We start from the raw sequence: 22,346 nt of genomic DNA, 5'->3' as shown, positions 1-22,346 counted from the left end.
CGGCCTGTGCACAACAGCTGCCAGCATTCCTGGTCCGTCCTTTCCCTCCACTCATGCCAGCAGCATACCCCAGCTGTGGCAAGTCTAGAATTACCAGATGCCCAGGGACCAGTATCACTCCCAGAGGAGAAACAATGATCCAGAACACACACTGGTCCCTAGTCAACACAGAGGGGTAAGAAAGGAAATATTCAAGAAACGAAAAGGACAAGCTAAAAAGGGAAGAAAGGAAGAACAGCTCCTTTATCTTCAAAATCCTCTAATAAGGACTGGAGAAATGGCTCAGCGGTTAAGAGAACTGGTGTTTCTCCTAGAGGACCCGAGTTCAGTTCCCAGCACCCACATGGCAGCTCACAACTGTCTGCCACTCCAAGATCTGACATCCTCCAACAGACATACATGCAGGTAAAACACCAATGCACATAAAACAAAAATAAATTTTTAAAAATCCTCTAATAAAATGACCATCCTCCTCTCTAAGTTGTAGGTGAAATACAGAATAACACACAGAATGAGGCACATGCTTTCCTTCACAGTGAGATGCCAGGGTTTGCAATGGAGTGCTCAGCACACATTTGTCGAGTTCAACCGTTTACAATTCTTACAGAAGCAGAGTGGTTCACTGCTGTAAGCCATGGACCAAATTCAGTGACCCTCAAACTTATGTCTTAATTCCCCATCTGTTAATAAAAATAAAAAAATTTAAAAAAAAAACAATAACAACAACAACAGAAAAAAAAAAAACCATGGGCTAGAGAGATGGGTTCAGAGGTTAAGAGCACTGATTGCTCTTCCAGAGGTCCTGAGTTCAAGTCCCAGTGACCACATGGTGGCTCACAACCATCTGTAATGAGATCTGACATATACTAAATAAATAAATAAATCTTAAGAAAAAAAAGTTTCAAAAAAAAGTCGGGTGGCAGTGGTGGCACAGGCCTGTAATCCCAGCACTCGGGAGACAGAGGCAGGTAGATCTCTGTGAGTTCAAGGCCAGCTTGGTCTACAAAACAAGTTCCAGGACAGCCTCCAAAGCTACAGAGAAACCCTGTCTTGAAAAAACAAACAAACAAACAAAAAAACCAAAAAAAAACAAACAAAAAAACAAAAACAAAAACAAAAACAGGACAAGGAAAGGCAAAGAAGCAGAAGTCTAACATGAATTACAGAGGAGACATCACAAACTATCGTATCAACTGCTGATGCCCAGGCTTTGGTCAGAAATGACATTAACACCCTTATAACACTAAGTTAACAACTGTAATCTAGATTATGATGATGTTTTTAAAAATAAGAATAAATGAATAAACAATGACCCTAAGCAGAGTAGATCTCTTTCAGAAACCTTAGCCTAAGATCCAACTTCATAAAGATCAAATAGAGCTTTGGTTTAAAGTATCACAAATACTAGCGCCATGAGAAACAGAAAATGCAGTCTCCAGAACACTAGCATTCAAATCCTTAAATTCCATGATTCACTTCTTCTCCTAATGCTTTAAAAATATAATAAAAACATTAAAGATTCTAAGTCTTTAAGATAAAGATCAAAGTAGTTTTGAACTACTGTATCACATAAGAGCGGGCACTGAAAAAACCATGAGGCTCCAGGAGTTGTTCACTCATACAAAAAACTGACTGCCTCGAGGTACCAAGCATAGCGGCTGACTCCAGAGAGAAACTATATGTAGTCCTGATGGTCTCCCTCCCTCAGAACAGAATGTGAGACTCACAAGTGGGAGAGTGAAAAGGAGATGTAAAAACAAAAGCCTACAGCAGAAATCTCAACAGTCAGGTTTTAAAAAGATGGAGAACCCTCAAAACACTAAAACTATACCCTCTGGCCAGTTACACAGTTCTTTGGATCTGCCCAAAGGACTCCACATTCTACCTCACAGACTCCCACTCAGCCATGCTCATTGCTGCTCTAATTACAACAGCTCAGAGATAGAGACAATCCGAATGTCCTTCAACTGATGATGAATGGGTAATAACAATGAGGTACATACACAATGGAATACTATTCAGCTATAAAGAAAAATGAAATCTCCAAGTAAATGGATAGACCTAGAAAAGATTATCTTGAATGAAAGAACTCAGACCCAGAAAAACAAATGCTACATGTTCTCTCTCATTTTGGATCCCAGCTCCAAATCTTAAGGTATGAGTACAGTTACCATCCCTGATGAAAGGAGTTTCTCTTTACAGAGAAACGAAAACCATCACAACTGGATACAACACAGAGATCAACTGACCTGGAGGAACCCATCCCTAGTGGATACATCTACATCACAGCTCCTGCATCAATGTGCAGGAAACATCAAGGAAGAGGGGCAGAGAGACTGTGATAGCCAGAGGACCAGGAAGCCGCTGTCCCTTAGAAATGGACGGATCTTTTTCACAATAAGATTTAAATTTGAAATATTAAAATAACTAAAAATAGGGGCTGGAGTGATGTCTCAGCAGGTAGGGGCACAGGTTGCTCTTGCAAAGAACCCAGATTTGGTTCCCAGCACCCACATGGCAGCTCACAACTATTTTAATTCCAGTTCCAGAGAACCTGATGCCTTCTGCCTCCAAGGGCACCAGGCATTCACATGGTACACAGACATACATCCATACAAAAAGCAAAAAACAAAGGTTAAATTATGAAACATCTATATAATGCAGTTTGTATCACTAAAAATATCAAAGAAAAAGTGCTTTTACTACTTCAAATACTTACTGTTAGTGCCGAACACTGACTTAAGAGCTGAGACTAGTCTACACAGGAAAACCAAGGTCCCCAACTTTAAGAAGCTTACAAATGCAAATGGATAATTAAGGAAAACAATGGCAGTTTGTAATTACCAAAATGAGCAAAATTATTACAAGAGTAAAATGCCTGCTTAATAAACAGATGAGGTGACTGCATAATGGTTGAGGGAAAGGTATGCTAAGGCTTTCAATAATGGGAGGCATACAGAGATAGGTGTGTGAATGGAGGAGAAAACAGGGACCAGAGAGCAAACGTACCGCTGTACACACACCATCTCATCTACAAGGCAGACACACTGCCCTCCCTACCTTAGACACTGTACACACACCATCTCATCTACAAGGCAGACACACTGACCTCCCTACCGTAGACACTGTACACATACCATCTCATCTACAAGGCAGGCATGCTCATCTCTTACCTGGGACCATTGCTGTCTTTCCTCCTGGTTGAACAGTTGCCTTGCTCGGCTTTGGCTCGTTGATCTGGGAACTCATTTGTGCGCCTATCCACAACTTCTCCAGCATCAAGTGCTCTGTGTAGTCGATAGTTGACCATCTTCAGAACAATGAAAACAGCAGCTACCACAGGACAATAAACTGCTACTATAATCATGGAAGAAGGAAGGGCCTTTAAGAAAAAGGAAATTATGTGTTTTAGAAAACTTTGTATTTTACTCAATTCTAGAAATCTGTACCTAAAATAGTAAAGTCATACACAAAGCAATTGTAATACTAATACTAAGCTGCAAAGGCAAAGGACTCCACTGACCAAAACAGGGGCCACACTTGTGACTACTGAACACTTAAAACGGCGCTTAGTTAAGACTAAGTATGAAAAAGTATGTAATGTGTCAATTCTTACACTGATGGCAAGCAGAAATAATAACTGAATTATACTTGGTTAAAAATACTGAAAACAATTTGTTTTAACTTACTATGACTACCACAAAATTTAAAATTACCTGTGTAGGCCACACTGCATTTCTGCTGCACAATTGGGGGGAGGGCTTATAATCCAAACTGAATAGCTAAGCTATCACATCACCCTGTGTGTGAGAAAGTCAAGGTTGTGACCCAAATATAGTCCCTGTTCATGTGCTCTATGGAGAGGGGCTGGAGAGATGTCTCAGCAATTAAGAGCACTCGTTGCTCTTGCAGACGTTCCTAGGACCTACACGTGGCTCACAATCATCTATAACTCCAGCTCCAGGGGATCTGATGGCTCTTCTGGCCTCCATGAACAATAGGCATGCACACAGTGCACAGATGTATATACAGGCAAAACACTGAATCTAATTTTATTTTAAAAGAAGAGAAGAATTCAGAGCACAATAACACAATCAATAGATTAATTGAAATAAGTCCGTCACCTATTTTGGAGACTACAGACCCATTCTATTAAATAACTTGATAGCAGGCTTGGGGACTGGTCCCCTTGGAAGGCACAGCCTTTGGCAGTCACCACTGCCAAATAGCACAAACTTATCAAGTTGATAAACTTATCAGGCTGAACTTATCAAGCATCCTGGATTTGTGCAGGATAACCTCATGTGTTCTCACCATATCATCCACTGCCATGCCAAGCCCCAAGCAAGCTTAGGAAGGGGTCTCAGACTGAAATGATGGTAAAACTGAAAACATCTTCCTGGATGAGCCGAAGCTTCACAATACACAGATGTGGTGAAGGTTTTGTTTAAGTGACCTGAGACTAAGAGAGGGTAACAAAGCCCACACAACCTGACTACAGTGTTTGTGTTATGATGGGAATAACAGTGTGTATTTGCCTTCTGAAATACTTTGAGACCCTACATATTAATATCATAAAAAATTTAAACTACTGAATCTAATTTAAAATATTTCTAAATCACTTTTTTAGCCTTGTGATTTTAAGTTTAAACATCTGTTTTCTTAAATTAATCAATGCCAGATCTGGATGCATTTCTGAAGATTTATCAGATCAGTACTTTAAAATGCTCAATTTATAAATGAAATTTAAATTAAAGAGATCTTAAGGTACAAAAAATAGGACTCTGGAAAATGATGGTTAAAATGTTAGGAGGAAAGTACACTTTAAAACTCTTAGTTGCTTTATATCTTTAACAAACCTAACATTCATCATAAAAAACAAATGCCCAAATAATCTTCTGAACAAAAAAGCCACCCTCAGACACAGACATATCGCAACAATATAAACAGAGAGATAGAAACATAGAAACTGATATAAACACCAACAGAGAGAGACATAGGGAAGGATAGAGAGGGACAGAAAGACAGACACAGAGACCAGCCAACCATTTGGAGAATTTGCAAAAGTTCTGGGTAGTGCTGGTTTCCTTCTGAAATTTCCACAAAGAAACAGAATCCTTGAAGGCCAATTAGTTCAATGTCTCCATTTCTGATAGGATATTGAGGTACACTAAATTTCAAAGACTTAGCCAAGATTACCCATCATCCCAACAATCATGCTTATTTCACTATATGTCACAGACCACATCCCAATTCCATATTCATAGTCAATAAAAAAAGTAGAGTCAATCAAAAAAGGTCAGTTCCATCCTAACCCACCACAGTCCACATTAAGGTTAAAAAGGTTGATTGTATTAACCGGACAGAAGGGTAATAACCAGCATCCGTGCCAGACAAATTCAATGGAAATGTTAATGGGCAAATGAAAGAAGAGCACTAAATTTTGAATTATCAACCATTGTCTCCGCTCAAAACTCATCTAAATAAATGCCAGTCCTCACACCCACCAAACCCTACTAATAATAGTGTAAATGTTCTTTAAACAAACCCACTGAAATGTGAGGGTTTAAAGACAAACCAGAAAATCACTTTTTGGAGAGACACTAGTCACAGAAAGACTGAAAATGAATTTGCCTTAAGACAGTTAAGGAGACCCTTACATCTGGCACCCAGTGTCTGTCAGGTCAGTAACAGTTGGGTTTTTTTTTTTTTTTTTCCATTTAAATTACAAAACTGCTCATCTGTGTTTGCATTCTGCAGTTCAGGTGCCTGAGCTCTACCCGGTCAGTCCCAAAACTTCCAGAGACAGAAGGAGCCACCTTCTAAGCTGCACTTTTCCTACAGTGGGTCAAAGTGCAGACACGGGGCTGCTGAGCACTGCAGGAAACCTGCTTTATGCCTAGGGAAACTCAACTCTCTCCTGGACAGATAGATGGCCACAGTAGCATACAGTCTTAAGGGATCACCAACCTCGCCTACAGTCATGATTCACTATATTACCAAAAAAGTACAAATGGTTATCTGTTTTACAGGGCAAACACCTCAACCAAGCAACACAAAATAACTGCAAAGCAGTTAGCTCAAACGTGTACTACTCTATGGATTACACACTAAAAGGGCAAAAGAAATTGTATTTGTGTTGTGTGTATGCGTGGTGCTTATGTGTGTGTTGGTGTTCATGTGTGTGCTGGTGCATATGCATGTGTGTGCATGCATGTGAATGCCAGAGGGATCTTTCTTAGGTCTCTCAATGAACCTGGAGCTCACCAACACACAGGCTGGCTGATGGGCTCCAAGGGTTCACTTCCCTCTGCTGCTCCTCACTGGTGGAGTTACGGTCCCAGCTTGAGTGCTGGGGATCCCAGAGCAAGCTCTCACGCTTGCACAGCAGGCACTTTATGGCCTGGGCTATCTCCTCAGCTCCCTGTTTGAGTATTGTAGTAGTGTAGATATGCATCCTGTTTTCAAGGAAAGAGTGTCCAGAAACAAAATTCTAATTAGCAACAAGCAGCAAGCAAGTCCAGGGAAACTAGGCTCTTTGGGAGAAAAAGTTATATGTCCAAGATATAATTACTTCATCTAATGTTTAAAGTATAATTTGCATGTGTGGTTTGACACAGCAAGTTCTACATTAATCTCTATTTTTAATCTTTCTGGAAGGTGACTATTGACTTCACAATAGTTCTGTTCTACAACAAATAATACTTCACAAGATTCTAGTTTTCCCAAAAAGGCACTTTTTATCTTCAAGTTCATTTTGTTACTGTGAGTGTTACCTTAAGTTAATGCCACAGACAAACCACAGGCAGTGGACAACAGAGATGAAAGGCAGCAGCAGAGCAGCTGGCATCTAGGGTGGACAAACAAGGCCCCCATTAAATAACCATAAAGGTCACAGCTCTGAACCACAAGATAAAGGCCTGCGGCACCACAAAGGCCCTGGGCAGTTCCTCCCACACCTCAGACAGTGGATCTAACAGCATTCTGTTTCAGACAGTATGGACCTGCAAGGACTGTTACAGAAGCAAGTGAGTGGGCCTTACGTCGCTGGTATGATAATCAGCTGGTTTTGTGATTCCTGAGGTTTACTTATTGTGCAGTGATATCCAGGTATTCCAACAAGTTCAGGCACAATCCAGGAGTGTGCAATTTAATGTAAGATATCCTTTATGCTTGCTTTGGGAGCTTCTATAATTCTAACTTCTTATTATTTAAGGTGTTGTTTATTAAATTTAGGTACCACATACTAAGGAGGCATTTAGAAAATCTAAGAAATAATGTGTACACATAGTGAATAGACTCAAGACATATGAAGAGCTCCTTCAGAGTAGTAACAAACAGGAAAAACAAAGGATGGGGAGGAGGCACAAGCCTTGCAAAGGGACCACAAACAACCAATAAAAACTGCATGAGAGGTTGGAGAGACAGCTCGGTAAGATCCCAGTACCAGATATTTAAAATGTGAGTGTACATTATCAAACTGTGCACACTAGTGATGTACTGTCAAAATAAATTGGGGAAACTGAAACTATTAAATTCTATCCACTATCCAGTCCCTTCTCCACTCTTAAAAAAAGAACACTGGCTGCCCTTCCAGGGAACCCAGGTTTGATTCCCAGCACCAACATGCTGGTTCACAAACTCTCTAAAATTCCAGTTCCAGAGGTCCCAATGCCTCTTCTGGCCTCTGAGGGTACCAGGCATGCAAGCAGTACAGATACACATGCAATGCAAGCAAGACACCCATACACGCATAAAATAAGATAAAATGATTTCAATTAAAAAATAAATACATAAAAATACCATGATTGCATTAATAATGAGAAATACAACTTAAATATAATCTAAAACCATACCAACATAGCATCTAATGCTTTGTGTAAATAAAAAGGAAGTTTGAAGAACCAGAGTTCAGCCAGGCCTGATGGTGTAGGCCTGCAATGCCAACCCTTTCAGGAGTATTATAAATTCAAGACCAGCCTGGGAAATTAAATGACCTTATCTCAAAATAAAAGTTACTAAAAGAAGACTGAAGATATAGCTTAGTGGTTGAGCATTTGCCTACAAGCATGAGGCCATGGGTTCAATCCCTAGTACCACCAAATAATATAACAAAACAAAATAAGCAAAAAACCAGAACTCTGTAGCTTGTTTAAAAATGAAAAATATAAATTGCCAGTTTTAACCAAGGCCCAACAATTCCACTTATAAGCATAAACTGAAATTCTAATATAGACAGTATTTGATGACTTTTACAAGAAATAAGAAGAAATCTCAACTGAAAATCACCCCCCTCCTGTGTACATGTGCACAGAGGACAACTTGAGGACTCAACTCAGGTAGTCAGGCTTAGCAGCCAAGTGAACTTACTGAACAATCTTGCCAGCATGAAAACCGTAGGCTATTTACTAATGTAATCTATGACAATGAAAATCAAGACTTAGCTGCAACACACACTGTTGTGCCCAGGTCGCAAGACCCCCAAGCAAGACCACCAGAGCCATTATCGGATGTAAGCACACAGAGGTTTTTATTAACAAAACAAGCAAGCTTGGTCCGCAGTGCAGCATCCCACAGAGCGGGTGGAGAATGGCCCCGAGCACTCACTTTAAGGGGTTTATACAGGAAAAGTTTATGTGCAGCTTGGGATTGGACGAGGGGGATAGGGATGAGGTAAGCATAAGGTTACTAATTGCTAACAGGATTCTGGGTATCCATAGAGACATAAATTTTTACTCCCTATGTCCTGCTTTTGTTGACACATTCAGATTTATTGCTGCAGTCCTGCTCTCCTCTGAGGTCAACTTCCGGTCAGTTGAGCCCATTACTCCCCATATCTTGTTTTGCCAAGTCCAGGATACATAGATTTATTGTCCCAGCCTTAAGTTCAACTTCTGATCACTTCTAAAACTGCTGGTCAACAAGTACCTTTGGAGGAGGGGAGGGGGAAGCATCTCTTAAGATGGTGACTGATTTTTCCCTTTCAACACAAATACAACACAGAGTGCCAGGTGTATACTCTAGATGAGTGTTTATTTCGTGTATAAGTGGGAAAAAAGAAAACTTTTCTTTGGATCTACTTCATGTGCATGCACGTACACCACGGAGACCAGAAAAGGCTGTCAGATGCCCTGGATCTGGAGTTACAGATGGTTGTGCATTACCAAGTGGGTGCTGGGAACCAAACCCAGGTCTTCTGCAAGAGCGCTCTCTCGCACTCCCTCCCCAAACCTAAAGTTTACACAGTAATAACTGTTTCCCTACAAGAGTATAATAGTTGTCATCTTTAACACAAGCATCTGCATCCGTGTCAAGGATGGTGATTAATAACAGATCAAGTTCCATACCTGACAGTCTCTGACTTTCCTCATCTACATGTATTCTAAATAAAAAAATCTTTACTCTCAATTACATTTGACTATGTATAGCCAGAGTGTTAACAGTTATCAGACAATTCTAGATATTCAAATCAAATATAAAGCCAGAATGCCTCTTTACTGGATTAGATTTTTTTTTTAAAATATGATTATGGCTTTTAAAAATTAGAGGAATAGGCCAGGTGTGATGGCGCATGCCTGTAATCCCAGCGCTAGGGAGGCAGAGGCAGGTGGATCTCTGTGAGTTCGAGGCCAGCCTGATCTACAGTGCAAGTTCCAGGACAGCCAGAGCTCTTACACAGAGAAACCCTGTCTGGGGGGAGGGAGGGAGGGAGGGACAGAAATATACATTAAGGCCACAACTCAAAGCCGTCTGACCCAAATACTGACAACCCTAAAATAAACAAAAACAAAGAACTGTTCTCAACATCTGAGAAGTGAGAGGAAGGCCAGGGGTTCAAGGCCAGCCCTTCCCTGTACACTGTTGGTGGAGAGAGCAAATGTTCAGCCTCTGAGACTAGGATAACAATTTCTCAGAGTTAAAAATGGGACAAGATGGCTCAGCAGGTGAAAGTGCTCTCCACACAAGCCTGGTGACTTGAGCTCAATCTCCAGAAGCCATGGGGAAGGAAGGAAGGGAGGGAGGGAGGGAGGGAGGGAGGGAGGGAGGGAGGGAGGGAGGGAGGGAGGGAGGGAGGGAGGAACCAACTCCACATGTACGCCCACACACCAGCATCATGCACATGCACACCCCCACAAAATAATGAATGCTTTTGGGGAAGTTAAAAATGAAATTACAAGCCGGGCGGTGATGGCACACGCCTTTAATCCCAGCACTAGGGAGGCAGAGGCAGGTGGATCTCTGTGAGTTCAAGGCCAGCCTGGTCTACAGAGTGAGTTCCAGGACAGCCTCCAAAGCTACAGAGAAACCCTGTCTCGAAAAACCAAAAAAAAGAAAGAACTTACATGTCATCAGCAATCTTACTCCTACTTACACTCTCGAAAGAACTCAAAGAGGATCTCAGAGGCATTTTCATACATGCACTTACTGCGTTATGTACATCTGGGCACAGACAACCCAAATGTCTATTGGTGGACAGATAATAACTTCTATATTCACACAGTGGAAGGGTACTCGGCATCAAAAAACAAAGAAATCCTGTCATTCACCACAACACTCATATGCCTTAAGGACATTCTGCTAAGTGAAATAATAGTATCAAAATGACAGTATTTCTTTCAGGGGGCGGGAGAGATGGCTCGGCAGCTAACAGCACTGACTGCTTTTCCAGAGGACCCAGGTTCAATTCCCAGCACCCCCATGTAGCTCAAACCTGTATGTAACTCCAGTTTCAGGGGATCCAGTACCCTCATACAGACATGCATGCAGGCAAAATACCAATGCTCATTAAAAAGAAAAAAAGAGACAGTATTTCTGATGAATTCACATTCACCAAGTATCTGAAATACCCAAACTCACAAAACAGGAAGCAGAAGAGCAGGTCTCTGAGGCTGGCAGGAAGAGTGGTAGAGGAAAGGGTACTATTTAATACACAGTTTGATTTCGGAAGATGGGGAATTCTGAAGAAGCGTTGTGTAACATCTGACACCACTGAATGCTGTCTCTCCCTCGCCAAGGGGGAGACACATCCCAAGGCCCCCAGGGAATGTCTATGTAGACAGCACCAAACCCAAACCCAAAACACACATGAACATGTGTGTTTTTCTACATATACATGAGGTTTAATTTATAAATTACACACAGTATGAGGTTAAGAGTCAGCATGTGCACTTTAAAAACTTAAGCTTTTCACGAGGAAGAAGCACCTTACACCATCCCTTCTGTGTATCTGTGCCACCACTGCCACTACCCTGGGGCTGTAGGCCCTGGCTTAGTCAGGGTTTCTATTGCTGTGAAGAAACACCATGACCAAAGAACCCTGGAGAGGAAAGGGTTATTCAGCTTACACTCCCACAGCACTGTTCACCACTGAAGGAAGTCAGGACAGGAACTCAAACAGGGCAGGAACCTGGAGGCAGGAACTGATGCAGAGGCCATGGAGGGGTGCTGCTGACTGACTTGCTCAGCCTGATTTCTTATAGAACTAGAACGCAGGGCTACCAGCCTAGGGATGGCACCACCCACAATGGGCTGCCCCTCCCCATCAATCACTAGTTAAGAAAATGCCTTACAGCTAGATCTTATGGAGACATTTTCTCAATTGAGGTTCCCGCCTTTCAGATGACTCTAGCTTGTATCAAGTAGACATAAAACAGCCAGGAAAGGCCCACTGGGTAAAACAGAAGGTACCTGAACACAGTGTGACATTCTTGCCACAGTGGAGCTGAAATCAAGACAAAACACAGGACTAAAGCAGGGCATATAATGAGGATGCATGTGCAAAATGACGTGCTCTTCCCAGGCAAAAAGGCACCTACTTACAGCAGTGCTTCATTTGACAGTTATTTCCGAAGTTTTCCATTTAGTATGTTCAGACAGTTGTTGACAATATGGAATGGAAATTGAAGTGACACTAAAGTACTAGTCACTCAAAAGATGGTTCATACTTCTTTTAAAAGATAAAAAAAAGAAACACAATGGTACTTTGTTATTCCTTGTTTTTTAATGTTAGGTGAAGATGTGGGGGTGAGGGAGGGAGGGGGGTAGGTGGAAGGGGATGAAGTCTCCAAACCTTGGCTGGTACCAGAGCCTGGAGGGATTCAGGCAGCAGGGTGGGCTACGTGGAGGGGCCTGAGTCACACTGATGCCAATCTGCTGCCATCCCCCAGGGTCATCCTGGCAGCACCCCAGGAGCCCCTACAAGCCCAGACAGCCTGTTTCCTGAACATCAGTAACAGGACATTTGCATTCCAGGAGTTTTTCTGTTTAGAATGAAGTTACTTCATAAAAAAAAGAAAGAAAGGAAGGAAGGAAGGAAGGAAGGAAGGAAGGAAGGAAGGAAGGAAGAAAGGAAGAAAAAAGCTGTAGAACAAATTCCAGGAGGCTTGGCAAGGCCTTTGCCTGGGGACCACTGTCCTTCACAACTCTCTGGACAGCCCCAAACCTACCTAGATCAGTCTGGCTTCTCTCACTGCCCTGACATCTGTCCAGCAGAACAGGGAGGGGGTGATTTAAGTCAAGGGTGATATTCCATCTCTGCAAACTTAACTGTACCTTCACCACACCGATCCAGAGGCACAAAGGAAGCCACTGCAGGTTATATGAATTTCCTCCCACACTGATCTTCTGTCACAGAGGACAAAATTGATCAAGTAGCCGGACATGTAGGGTAACTGCCCAAGGACTAAGGATGAAGATGGGGGACACAATGCATCATACAATAACGTACTTGAAGAATTTCTACATTATTTTGGCCAGATCAGGAAAAACACAGTAATAACTGGTTTGGTTTGGTTGCTATTTAAATGAGGACACATATGAAAGACAGGAGGGAAGTTGTGTCTCCCACAAGAGCCAGTTGGTACAACATACAGAGTACAGAAAAGCCTTCATACCCTGAGAACATCTTTTTATATATGTCATGTTGCACTTGGGTTCAGCCAAGACTTTTGGAACTATGACAATTACAACCAAGAGTCTGCCAAGTGCCACCAAAAGACCATTGTGGAGCCAAAGGACAGTGGCCTTGGAAAAGGACCTTCAGGGCGAGGTGCACTGTTGTATCCCCTCAGGATTTGGGCCTGGGGGACGATGTTCATTCAGATTGTGAGGCAAAGTTAGACAGAAAAGAATGTGACCTCCTGGGCATTTTTATTTTATCTTTTTTTTTTTCTTTTTTTTTTTTTGAGCTGAGGACCGAACCCACTGAGCTAAATCCCCAACCCCTCCAGGGTATTTTTGGGGTCTAACAGTTACGTCAGGTCTGTGTCATGCAAAGTTAATCTTCATACTTGAAAGAAAACTTGTCTTCTTATAAATGAGCATCACCGTGGGGCCTGCATTCCACTCCACCATCAAGAGATGCCAATTTGACTACTGAAGAGGAAAACTCATTGTGTAGAGATAACTGTTAGTCTGATTCCTGTAGAGGTCTTTTTTATTGATTTGTTTTAATAGATAAATGATTTGCCAAGATTTAAAATGATATGCCAAGTGGAAACCAGAGGACATTGATGATTAATGTGATAGAGTATTTTTCTCCATGTACTAAACTGTACTGCATATAAAGAAGTATGATCCATTTTGCAATTTAGAAAAAGAAGGAGCAGGGAGGAAAGCTCTGGGTTCACGTGACAGTCCCTGCCTGGGTATTTCAGGTGGAGAGGAATTGAGGAAGACACTTGACATCAACCTCTGGCCTTCACACATGCAGACACCAAAGGAGGGGGAGGCGCAGAAAGACTTTGTTGTGTCTTCTCTCCAATGAGGAAAGGAAACAGAAACGCTGAGGACCAAACGATGACACTGTCCAGCCCTCTGACTCCAGTAGCTTATTTTCAACACAAGACACTGTGGGACTTCATCCAGGAGGAGAAGGCTGAAGCTACGTACATTTCTGACAGGACTCTTGAAGAAGCCACTGGAATCACAGAAATGCTCAGAGCAGAGTCAGTCGTTGTGAGATTACCTTGTATTTCAGTTCCAAACATCACGTGAGTGCGTCTTCCCCAAAACCTGCGCTCTGCATCAGCTTGGATGGCAGCCACCTCCTTTGGCGTGCTCACTGCCATGCTTTGCTTTGGTTCAGGACTGCGGCAAGACTGCCTCCTCAGAGCATTTCCAGGCACTCTCTACCCACTGATATGACTCCAACACTTCTCTAGAAATTTTTGTTGGAGTGATAACTAACATCTAAGCCACTATGTGTGGTGTGCATTTCTAAGTGCTTTACATAGTAGCAGCTCATATAACCTTGGCCTCACTTAATGAGGCTTGACTCCATCAGTCTACTTTACAGACAGAAAAGTTGAGGTACAAAGAAGTCAGCTACTTGGTCTCAGATGGGGACATTAAAAGGTAATTTGGCTCTAGAGTCAGGAGCCAAGGATTCTTTTTAAAAATATTTTTAAAGCATTTTAAAACATCGTACTGACAGATATAAATGTCCATCTTTGTGGGCCACAGTGTAATGTTTTGATACATTTACATACTATGTACTGATCAACTCAAGAAACTTAGGTTATTCATCATCTCAAGCACATATCACTTCTTTGTAAAGTGTTCAAAATCCTCTCTAGCTAATTTCTATTGTATGGTACAATATAGTTAGCCACAGGCAGCCTTGGTATATAGAAGTTTATTCCTCTATGCATCCCCACTTATTCCTCCTGTCTGGTTGTGACTTTGAACCCATCAGCAAATTTTGTGTATGTGTAAAGCCCAACAAGTAATTCCCAAGTTGCAGATGACCTGCTATAATACTTTGCTGACACAAAACAAGAATGCCCACAGGCAGATACGCACAAATGAGCACAATGTGTTACAGTAAAACTCGACAGCCAATGAAATTTGAATTTTATAGAAGCTTCATGTCACAAAATAGCACTTTTGGTTCTTTTCAACCATAAAATAAAGAACTAAGCGAGCATGGTGGCATCTGGGAAGCTGAAGCAGGAAGATGGCCAAGAGTTCAAAGCCAACCTGAACCACACAGACATGGTGAATGAATCCCAGGTGCCTGGTTGATTTTCTTCTCTAATTGAGACCCGGAGCAAAGCATCCAGTACTCCCCCTCATATCCCTCAGTTGCCAAGTGCAAACCCAGAACTCCGTAACATCAGTTCCATCCACTGCAGAGCAAAGCACTTGCTAGGAACTGCTCTCCCAGGATGCATGCCCCTGAAGTCAAGGCAGAGTCAGCACTATCAGGGGACAGCAGAACTCTGAGCAGCTTATCTTGGTTGTTCTCTGAGTGAGGGATCTTAAGCAATTTTTCAGGGTAATTCTAAAATGTTTTCTGGCAAAACCACACAGCACACCTACAAGAAGCTGTGATTATGGACACGACCTCTGTTTTGGTGTCTTCCCCTTCAATGGGAAAATGTGTCAACATATGCTAGGAAACACTGTCTTGGTATTCTGGAGTATAACTGGTTCCACAGATCACCAAGTGACCCGAACACCCTATGTCACTACTTAACTGTTTTTAAACAGACACTAACCAAGGGCTAGAAACAATACAATAAGAGAAAATGTAAAAATAGATAAAAACATGAAAGCCAAGTATTATCTCTCTAAAAAATAAGGTAGAAGAGATTTATAAAGTTAAAAAAAAATGTTAGCTTTTCAAAATAAATATTCCAAAGTTCACATTTCTACACTCCCTTAAAATAGTCTTCTTGAAATGTTTAGCTAAACTTGCAAGCTGATAAATACCACTGACATGCCCTTGATGTTAGAATTCTGCCCTCACTCCAGCTACATGACCGCACACATGCAGTTCAGGAGTTAAGCAAAGGGTCTTGCACCTTACATCATCAGTGTGCCCTGGTGATCACTTGCGCGTAAGTGTGGCTCTGTAAGTTCATCTGCACCTTAAAGAGCCATGACTCAGACCCCCGCCCCCCACCCCTCCCTCTCTTTGTTCTGCTCTGTCTCTTTCCCACCATCTTTCCCTCTCACCACACATGCTCCTTTCCCAGGCCGGGTTCTTTTGTACCCCCATCCTCCCCTCTTCCTCCTAGTAAGTTCTCTGCTACTAGGCAGCCGTGGCTCATGACCTTTTCACACGGCAGCACCGCTTATCATTCATTTCACTTGAGGCTGTACTTTATTGTCCTATGATACATTATAATGGAATATCTGCTATAAGAAAAAGTTGATGAATATTTTTCTTCCAAATTCAAAATATGACATCAACCCAGATTATTTCTGTTAAGTTCATGCATTTCTGTGGGGCCCCGGTTGTGGCCAGCCCAAGGCTGATGTGTCTAGTAAACTAACCATCACTGGTATATCTGAAAAGAAAACTCAATTTTTCTTGATTTTAAAGTTCTGTCTGTTCTGCTACTCTCTTGCAGAAAGGGAAATAAAAGTTAAATATTCGCCGGGCGGTGGTGGCGCACACCTGTAATTCCAGCACTCGAGAGGCAGAGGCAGGTGGATCTTTGTGAGTTCAAGGCCAGCCTGGTCTCCAAAGCGAGTTCCAGGAAAGGCGCAAAGCAAAGCTACACAGAGAAAACCTGTCTCAAAAAACAAAAACAAAAAAAAAAAAGTTAAATATTCACTATGCCTGGCCTGTAAATGCTAACTACTGAGGAGGCTTGAGGCAGGAGGACCACAAATTTAAGGCCTGCCTGGACTACAATAAGGTCATGGCCAGCTCAAACAACCCAGTGAGACCCTTTCTCAAAGTCAAGAGAACTGGGAATGCTGGACTGGTAGCGTTTGCCTAGCACACACATCCTGAGTTACAGCACTGTCAGGAAGTCATAAAGGTATGAGAGGGCAGTCTCCTTTCAGGTCCGTCAGAATTTCAGCCAGACCTCTAGCTATTTTCACTATGTATAAGTGACTAACTGGGGGGAGAGGGGACGGACTGATCATTCTGTGTAATTACACGCATAAGAAGGCACTTAGCCCTGTGTTCTAGTTTTCACTGTGCACCTGGAGCCGTGCTAGCTAGAAAGGACAGTGTACTCCACCTACTGTGTGTGCACCTGGAGTTACGCAGGGGAGGGAAGATCACTTTGGGCTTATTCACAAGAAGGACAGACACAAGAATCCCGCAATGTGTGGAATTTTGTTTTATAGCTAGACCACCTCTGGTTAGTGGTTAAAGGAATGCTGGAGAGAAGGAGGAGAGCTCAGTAATCAAGCAGTGCCTGCAGACTTCCCAAATGTCTGCTCATCAGGATGAGAGGGAGCTTAGATAGAAAGAAAGGTGAATGTTTTCAATAAGCTTTCCAATTGTCACACACAGGATGCCCTCCAAGGACTTAGAAAAGGCCCTGGGAGCAGCAGCCATGGCTCTGGGGATCCGGCCCTCTTGCCAGGCTCCCCTCTGGGGTTGAGGTAAAGCATTCTGGTTAGATGTTCTCCTCCACAGGTGACACTACATGGAGAAGGAGAAACACTGTCCAGTGCTGAGGTTCAGGCGTACTTTCCCGTAAGGAAGAATATTCTGTAAGTCCAACCACACGACAGGTCAGACGAATTTCAGAGACCTGGCTAGAAATTCTAACAAAGTCAGAATATATTTTCCCTAACAGCAACAAATTCACAAGTAGTTTCAATTCTGAATTTTTTCTATAATACAAATAGAATTATTAAGAATTATTAATATACTATCTTACATTTGCACGCCATACTTATGCCGCTCCATAAAATATTTTTATTTTTAGCTGCACGTGAATGCATTTCTTAGGGAAACAACAGTCAACTATGCCCATCAAAAAAGGACTAAACTAATAGAGTAGATTTTATTCATCATCAACAGGTACGCTATCACTCTGGAAAAGTCAACCATACTACCAGGATCTATTGAGGGGTAGCCCAAAGCAGAGAGAAGGTACAGACATGAAAGATAAGGGAAACAAACACAAAGACATACACTTCAGACTAAGATAATCTTACATACTTTATAGGAGTGTTCCTATACTTTTAAAAATAAAGTTCCCAGGGGGGCTTTGAGGGCATTTGGGTTTATAGATTTTGGTGAACAAGGTCTTCATAGTTAAACTGTTATAGAACTATGTTTAGACATATTCTTTTCCTACTAGTTCTTTAAATAATCTTGCTCCGTTTATTCATCTAAGTCTTTACCACAGAACTGTGTGTATCTTACAAGCTGTTGTTCATTATCTGTATAAACTTATATTTATCAGCTGCTTCAGTATTAATAATGAGTCACAATGCTGAATGTATACAACATGATGTGATGACTAGGAATTCTATTTTTATAAAATTTCATTTGTACTTCATCAAGGATTTTTTTTTTCTGATTTGCTTGTTTTCCATACATATTTCCACGCACTCCATACATACTCCCATCTTCAACAATTCATTAGCATGGCCTTAGATATTTACACACTGTAAGTTGTAATAGCAGTAACAGTGTGATCTATGTAAAGATATTTAAATCTTTTTTGTGGGTTTTCTCTTTGTGTAGCCCTGGCTGTCCTGATCTCTCTGTAGACCAGGCTGGTCTGGAACTCACAGAGATCTGCCTGCCTCTGCCTCCTAACTGCTGGGATTAAAGGCGTGTGCCACCACCGCCCAGTGATGCTTAAGCCTTTAAAAGCCAAGTTATGTTGCCAATACACAAAGGAAAACAAGAGAGAAAAACGTAACTGGCCATGTGGCAGGTATGCAAGAACTTCTATAATAGACCAAAGATGGGGTTGCTTTCCTTGCAGAGGAACAATGAATGCTCCACCATCCATGAATTCTACATCTGTGATTCAACCAAAGCAAAAGAAAAACATTCATGGGTCGAACTTCCAGAACTAGAGAGGTGGCTCAGCTGTCAAGAGTACTCACTGCTTTGATGAGGAACCACGTTTGGCTCTAGCACCCACGTGTGACTCACACTCATCCATAAGCCAGTTCTAGGGAATCTGATACCCTCTTCTGACCACTGTGGACACCAGGCACACACAGGGTGCACACACACACACACAGGCAGGCAAAACACTCATACACTTAGAATAAAATAATCTAAGCAAAACACCATAGTCGCCTTGAACATGAATAAGTCTCTTCTCGCCATAATTCGATAAAGAATACAGCCTAAGAACTACTGACACAGCGCTTACGCGGTGTTGGTACATAAGTCTGCATGTAAAGCAGACTTAAAGCGTACATGTGCTACACCACTTCATCTAAGGGGATTGAGCATTCCAGGTTTGGTATGGGAAGGTCCTGGACCCAATCTCATAAGAATACCAAGAAACAACTATGTGGCTAATATGATGGATGAGAAATGAAATTCTGCAAAACAAAAGAAGCTGGAGGGCAGAGTGTGGGATGTTTTTTCACAGTAAAGCTTCTTCCATTTCCAAAACCATCTTTAAATTATTACAGAGAACAAAGGGGAATAAACAACTTTCAAGTAATTCCAAAGGGCCTCCACAAATAATTTCTACCTAAAAGGATTTGTCAAAGATAGCACACTGTGGGATTTTCAAGACTGAATATAACTAAGAAAGCCTGTAAATGCAACATACCCAACAGCCTAAACTTTGTAATGGAATCAATGGTTCAAAAGACCTTCCCAGAACTCCTACATCCTCTGTACTGAAATGGGTTCTCAACAACTGCCATGAGCCCTCAGCAGACCTAAGTGTGACTACAAGTAACTGACACATCTGGGAATTACAACTCTTGAAGCAAATAAAACCATAGAGGTAAAAGTATTCACACCTTCAAGAGAATGGAGAGCATGCATCCTTTACACCATTCAGAGGATATCATTTAGACTACACTCAACCACAAATCCCAAACTTGGGTCTGAGAGAATTATTATGTGAAAAGTAACTTGTGAGGTCTCCATAATGTTTTGATTTATATGTGGTTTTCTGAATCAACCTAACCACTCTGGAAGAGTGTGGGATGAATTCTCTTGATTACTAACCCCTTTTATAAATCAGTGATGACATTATGGCACAGTCGTCAGTCCTTCAGGAGTTTAATCGTCTAAGTAAATCCCTGGGTAGATAATGGCTGATTTCCATATGCAAATAAAAGGACCTGAAGCTATCTCATACAGTCTAACTTCAACATCTTCACACCTGCTGTTGACGTATTCAACAGAAACCATTTTTCAGGACTCAGAGTAAGGGCAATTAAACATTCATTAATGCCCTCTGTCAACATAAAAACAATGTTACAGAATGGCAGCTAGGTCCTCTAGTTACTATACCAAAAAAACAAAAACAAAAACATTTGTATTTGATAATTACTTTATGCATGTAATATGAGATCCTGCTTTTACACAGAAGTATAACTATGTTCTTACAGACACAGTATACTATACAATCACAAAACTGTCACAACATAATAGCTCAACCTAGGGCTTCAAACTATGATAAAATTATTTTTTTTAGTTACATCAAAATATCAAAACGATATCAAGTAGAAATAATTTAAAATATTAATATACACAAAGATTAAATTATCTAGATTATATTGTTTCACTAAAATTCAGTGAAATGGACTGTAAGCTAATATCCTAATATAAAATGAAAACCAGTAAGAATCATAAATCAAAAGTACATTAGCACTCCTAAGACTATGACCAGAACCATCTATCTTCTCTACAGCACATCCACCCTAAACTCAATCTGTCTGCAACAGAATGATGTTAACCCCTAATCCAGTTCTATTTTTTTAAGAGAAAGTACTGACACTGGGCAATGTATCACATACCAGATGAAGACAAAGCATGGCATATTCACTACCATAATTTCCATTAGAGGACCTTGGACAGTCCCAGTGCATCAAAGCTTTCCCCACTGATTGGCTCACCAGTTATCCCTGGGCACACGTTAGTTCTGAACACTTTTCTAAGGGATGTTTATTCAGTAATAAATATGAACTGTTCTCCCCCGATCCCTGAGAACAACTAATCTGGTGTGTTATCTCACACTAATCCTTTGAAGAAAGTACCATTATTATCTCCAACTTTATAGATAACAGACTCAGGCTATAAAATCATTTACCCATAGCCAGTGAAAAGGTAGAACAGGATTATATCCAGTCTGTCTCTAAAGCTTGAGATGTTCTTGCTTTTTGCATTATATTGATTAACTTATGTTGCTCACATGGAGGCCACAGGATAACTTGGGAGAGGCAGCTCTCGTTCCACCTTGTGGATCCCAGGAATCAAACTTGGGTTGACACAGCCTTGGCAGCCAGTGTCTACCCACTGAACCATCCCACTGACCTACCACGGCCTGAGTTTTTAACCAGCAACTAGATAGACTAGACCAAGGCAAGGTTTCTCAACCCTTTTCTTTCTCTAGTAAAGCCCTCCTAAACAAACTTGTAGACATTTTCTTCTACCAATCATACTGGCCACTTGAAATTTTCATACCACAGATATGCTTGATATCTGTATATACTGTGTGTGCATCTCTCTGTACTTTATACTTTAAAAAAAAAAAAAAACTAAGGTCAGCTGGGTGGTAGCCATGCACATCTTTAATTTCAGCACTCGAGAGGCAGAGCCAGGCAGATGGATCTCTGTGAGTTCGAAACCAGCCTGGTCTACAGAGTGAGTTCCAAGACAAGCTCCAAAGCTACACAGAGACACCCTGTCTCAGAAAAAAATAATAATATTAAGGTCTACGTTACATACACTCAAGAACTAATTTTTGTTCCCTTGATGCCCATACCTGAGAATGCATGCTCTGGGATGATTTCTCAGCTCTAGTACTATTGACACTTCAGTTCAAACACGCTCTGGTATGGAGTGCTGTCCTGTATACTATGGGATGTTGAACACTATCCTCAGCCTGTATCCAGCAGAAGCCCATGGCACTGCCCAAACCAAAATCATGTTAAAATCTTCTCCCAAATGCCCCTATCTTGAACCATGCATCTAGGTGCTGCCATGTACATGCCAGGAGTGCCGAATCTGATCTTGTTGATAACTGGAATGAAGAGAATACATACAGACTGCACGTGCTGCATCTCTGCAGTTGGGATGAAGGAGCAGGCATAGTGGAAGCAGCGGTGGCAAGGAGATTCTGACTAGTTTAAACCCAGCAGGGAAAGAACCCTACATTAGACCAGTAAGTGAAAGGACATTAAAGTTTAATAACTCCATTTATCAAGTGTCACAGAACAAGGCTAACCCCCAGCCCCAATGATCAGTGAGACAAATGCTCTCACTGTAAGTCTATGAGGCCATAACTGAACCCTGGGAGAGCAGTACATTCTACAAATGGACTTCCACAGTATCCATATAATACGCTAGTCAAGAAGCAAAGCCCGACTTAAGAATACACAGCCGGTGATGGAAACGACAGCTCTGAGAGTTCTAGACTCTGAACATACACTGAAAA

General features: G+C 41.6%; 1 protein-coding gene across 4 annotated transcripts in view; it reads right to left on the bottom strand.

The window, feature by feature from the left end:
• Positions 1-22,346, bottom strand: part of Pcnx1 (pecanex 1) — a 145,048-nt gene that overhangs the window by 107,427 nt on the left and 15,275 nt on the right. For all 4 annotated transcript variants that reach the window (XM_036206590.1, XM_036206592.1, XM_036206591.1 and 1 more), the window contains exon 2: positions 3,174-3,382. In XM_036206590.1, coding sequence (XP_036062483.1) covers positions 3,174-3,382 — 209 coding nt within the window. The remainder of the gene's footprint in view (positions 1-3,173; positions 3,383-22,346) is intronic.

Source organism: Onychomys torridus, chromosome 14 (assembly GCF_903995425.1).
Source record: "Onychomys torridus chromosome 14, mOncTor1.1, whole genome shotgun sequence".
NCBI classification, from domain to species: domain Eukaryota; kingdom Metazoa; phylum Chordata; class Mammalia; order Rodentia; family Cricetidae; genus Onychomys; species Onychomys torridus.
Note: the sequence above shows the minus strand (reverse complement) of the source record. Positions and strands in the feature narration are given on the sequence as shown.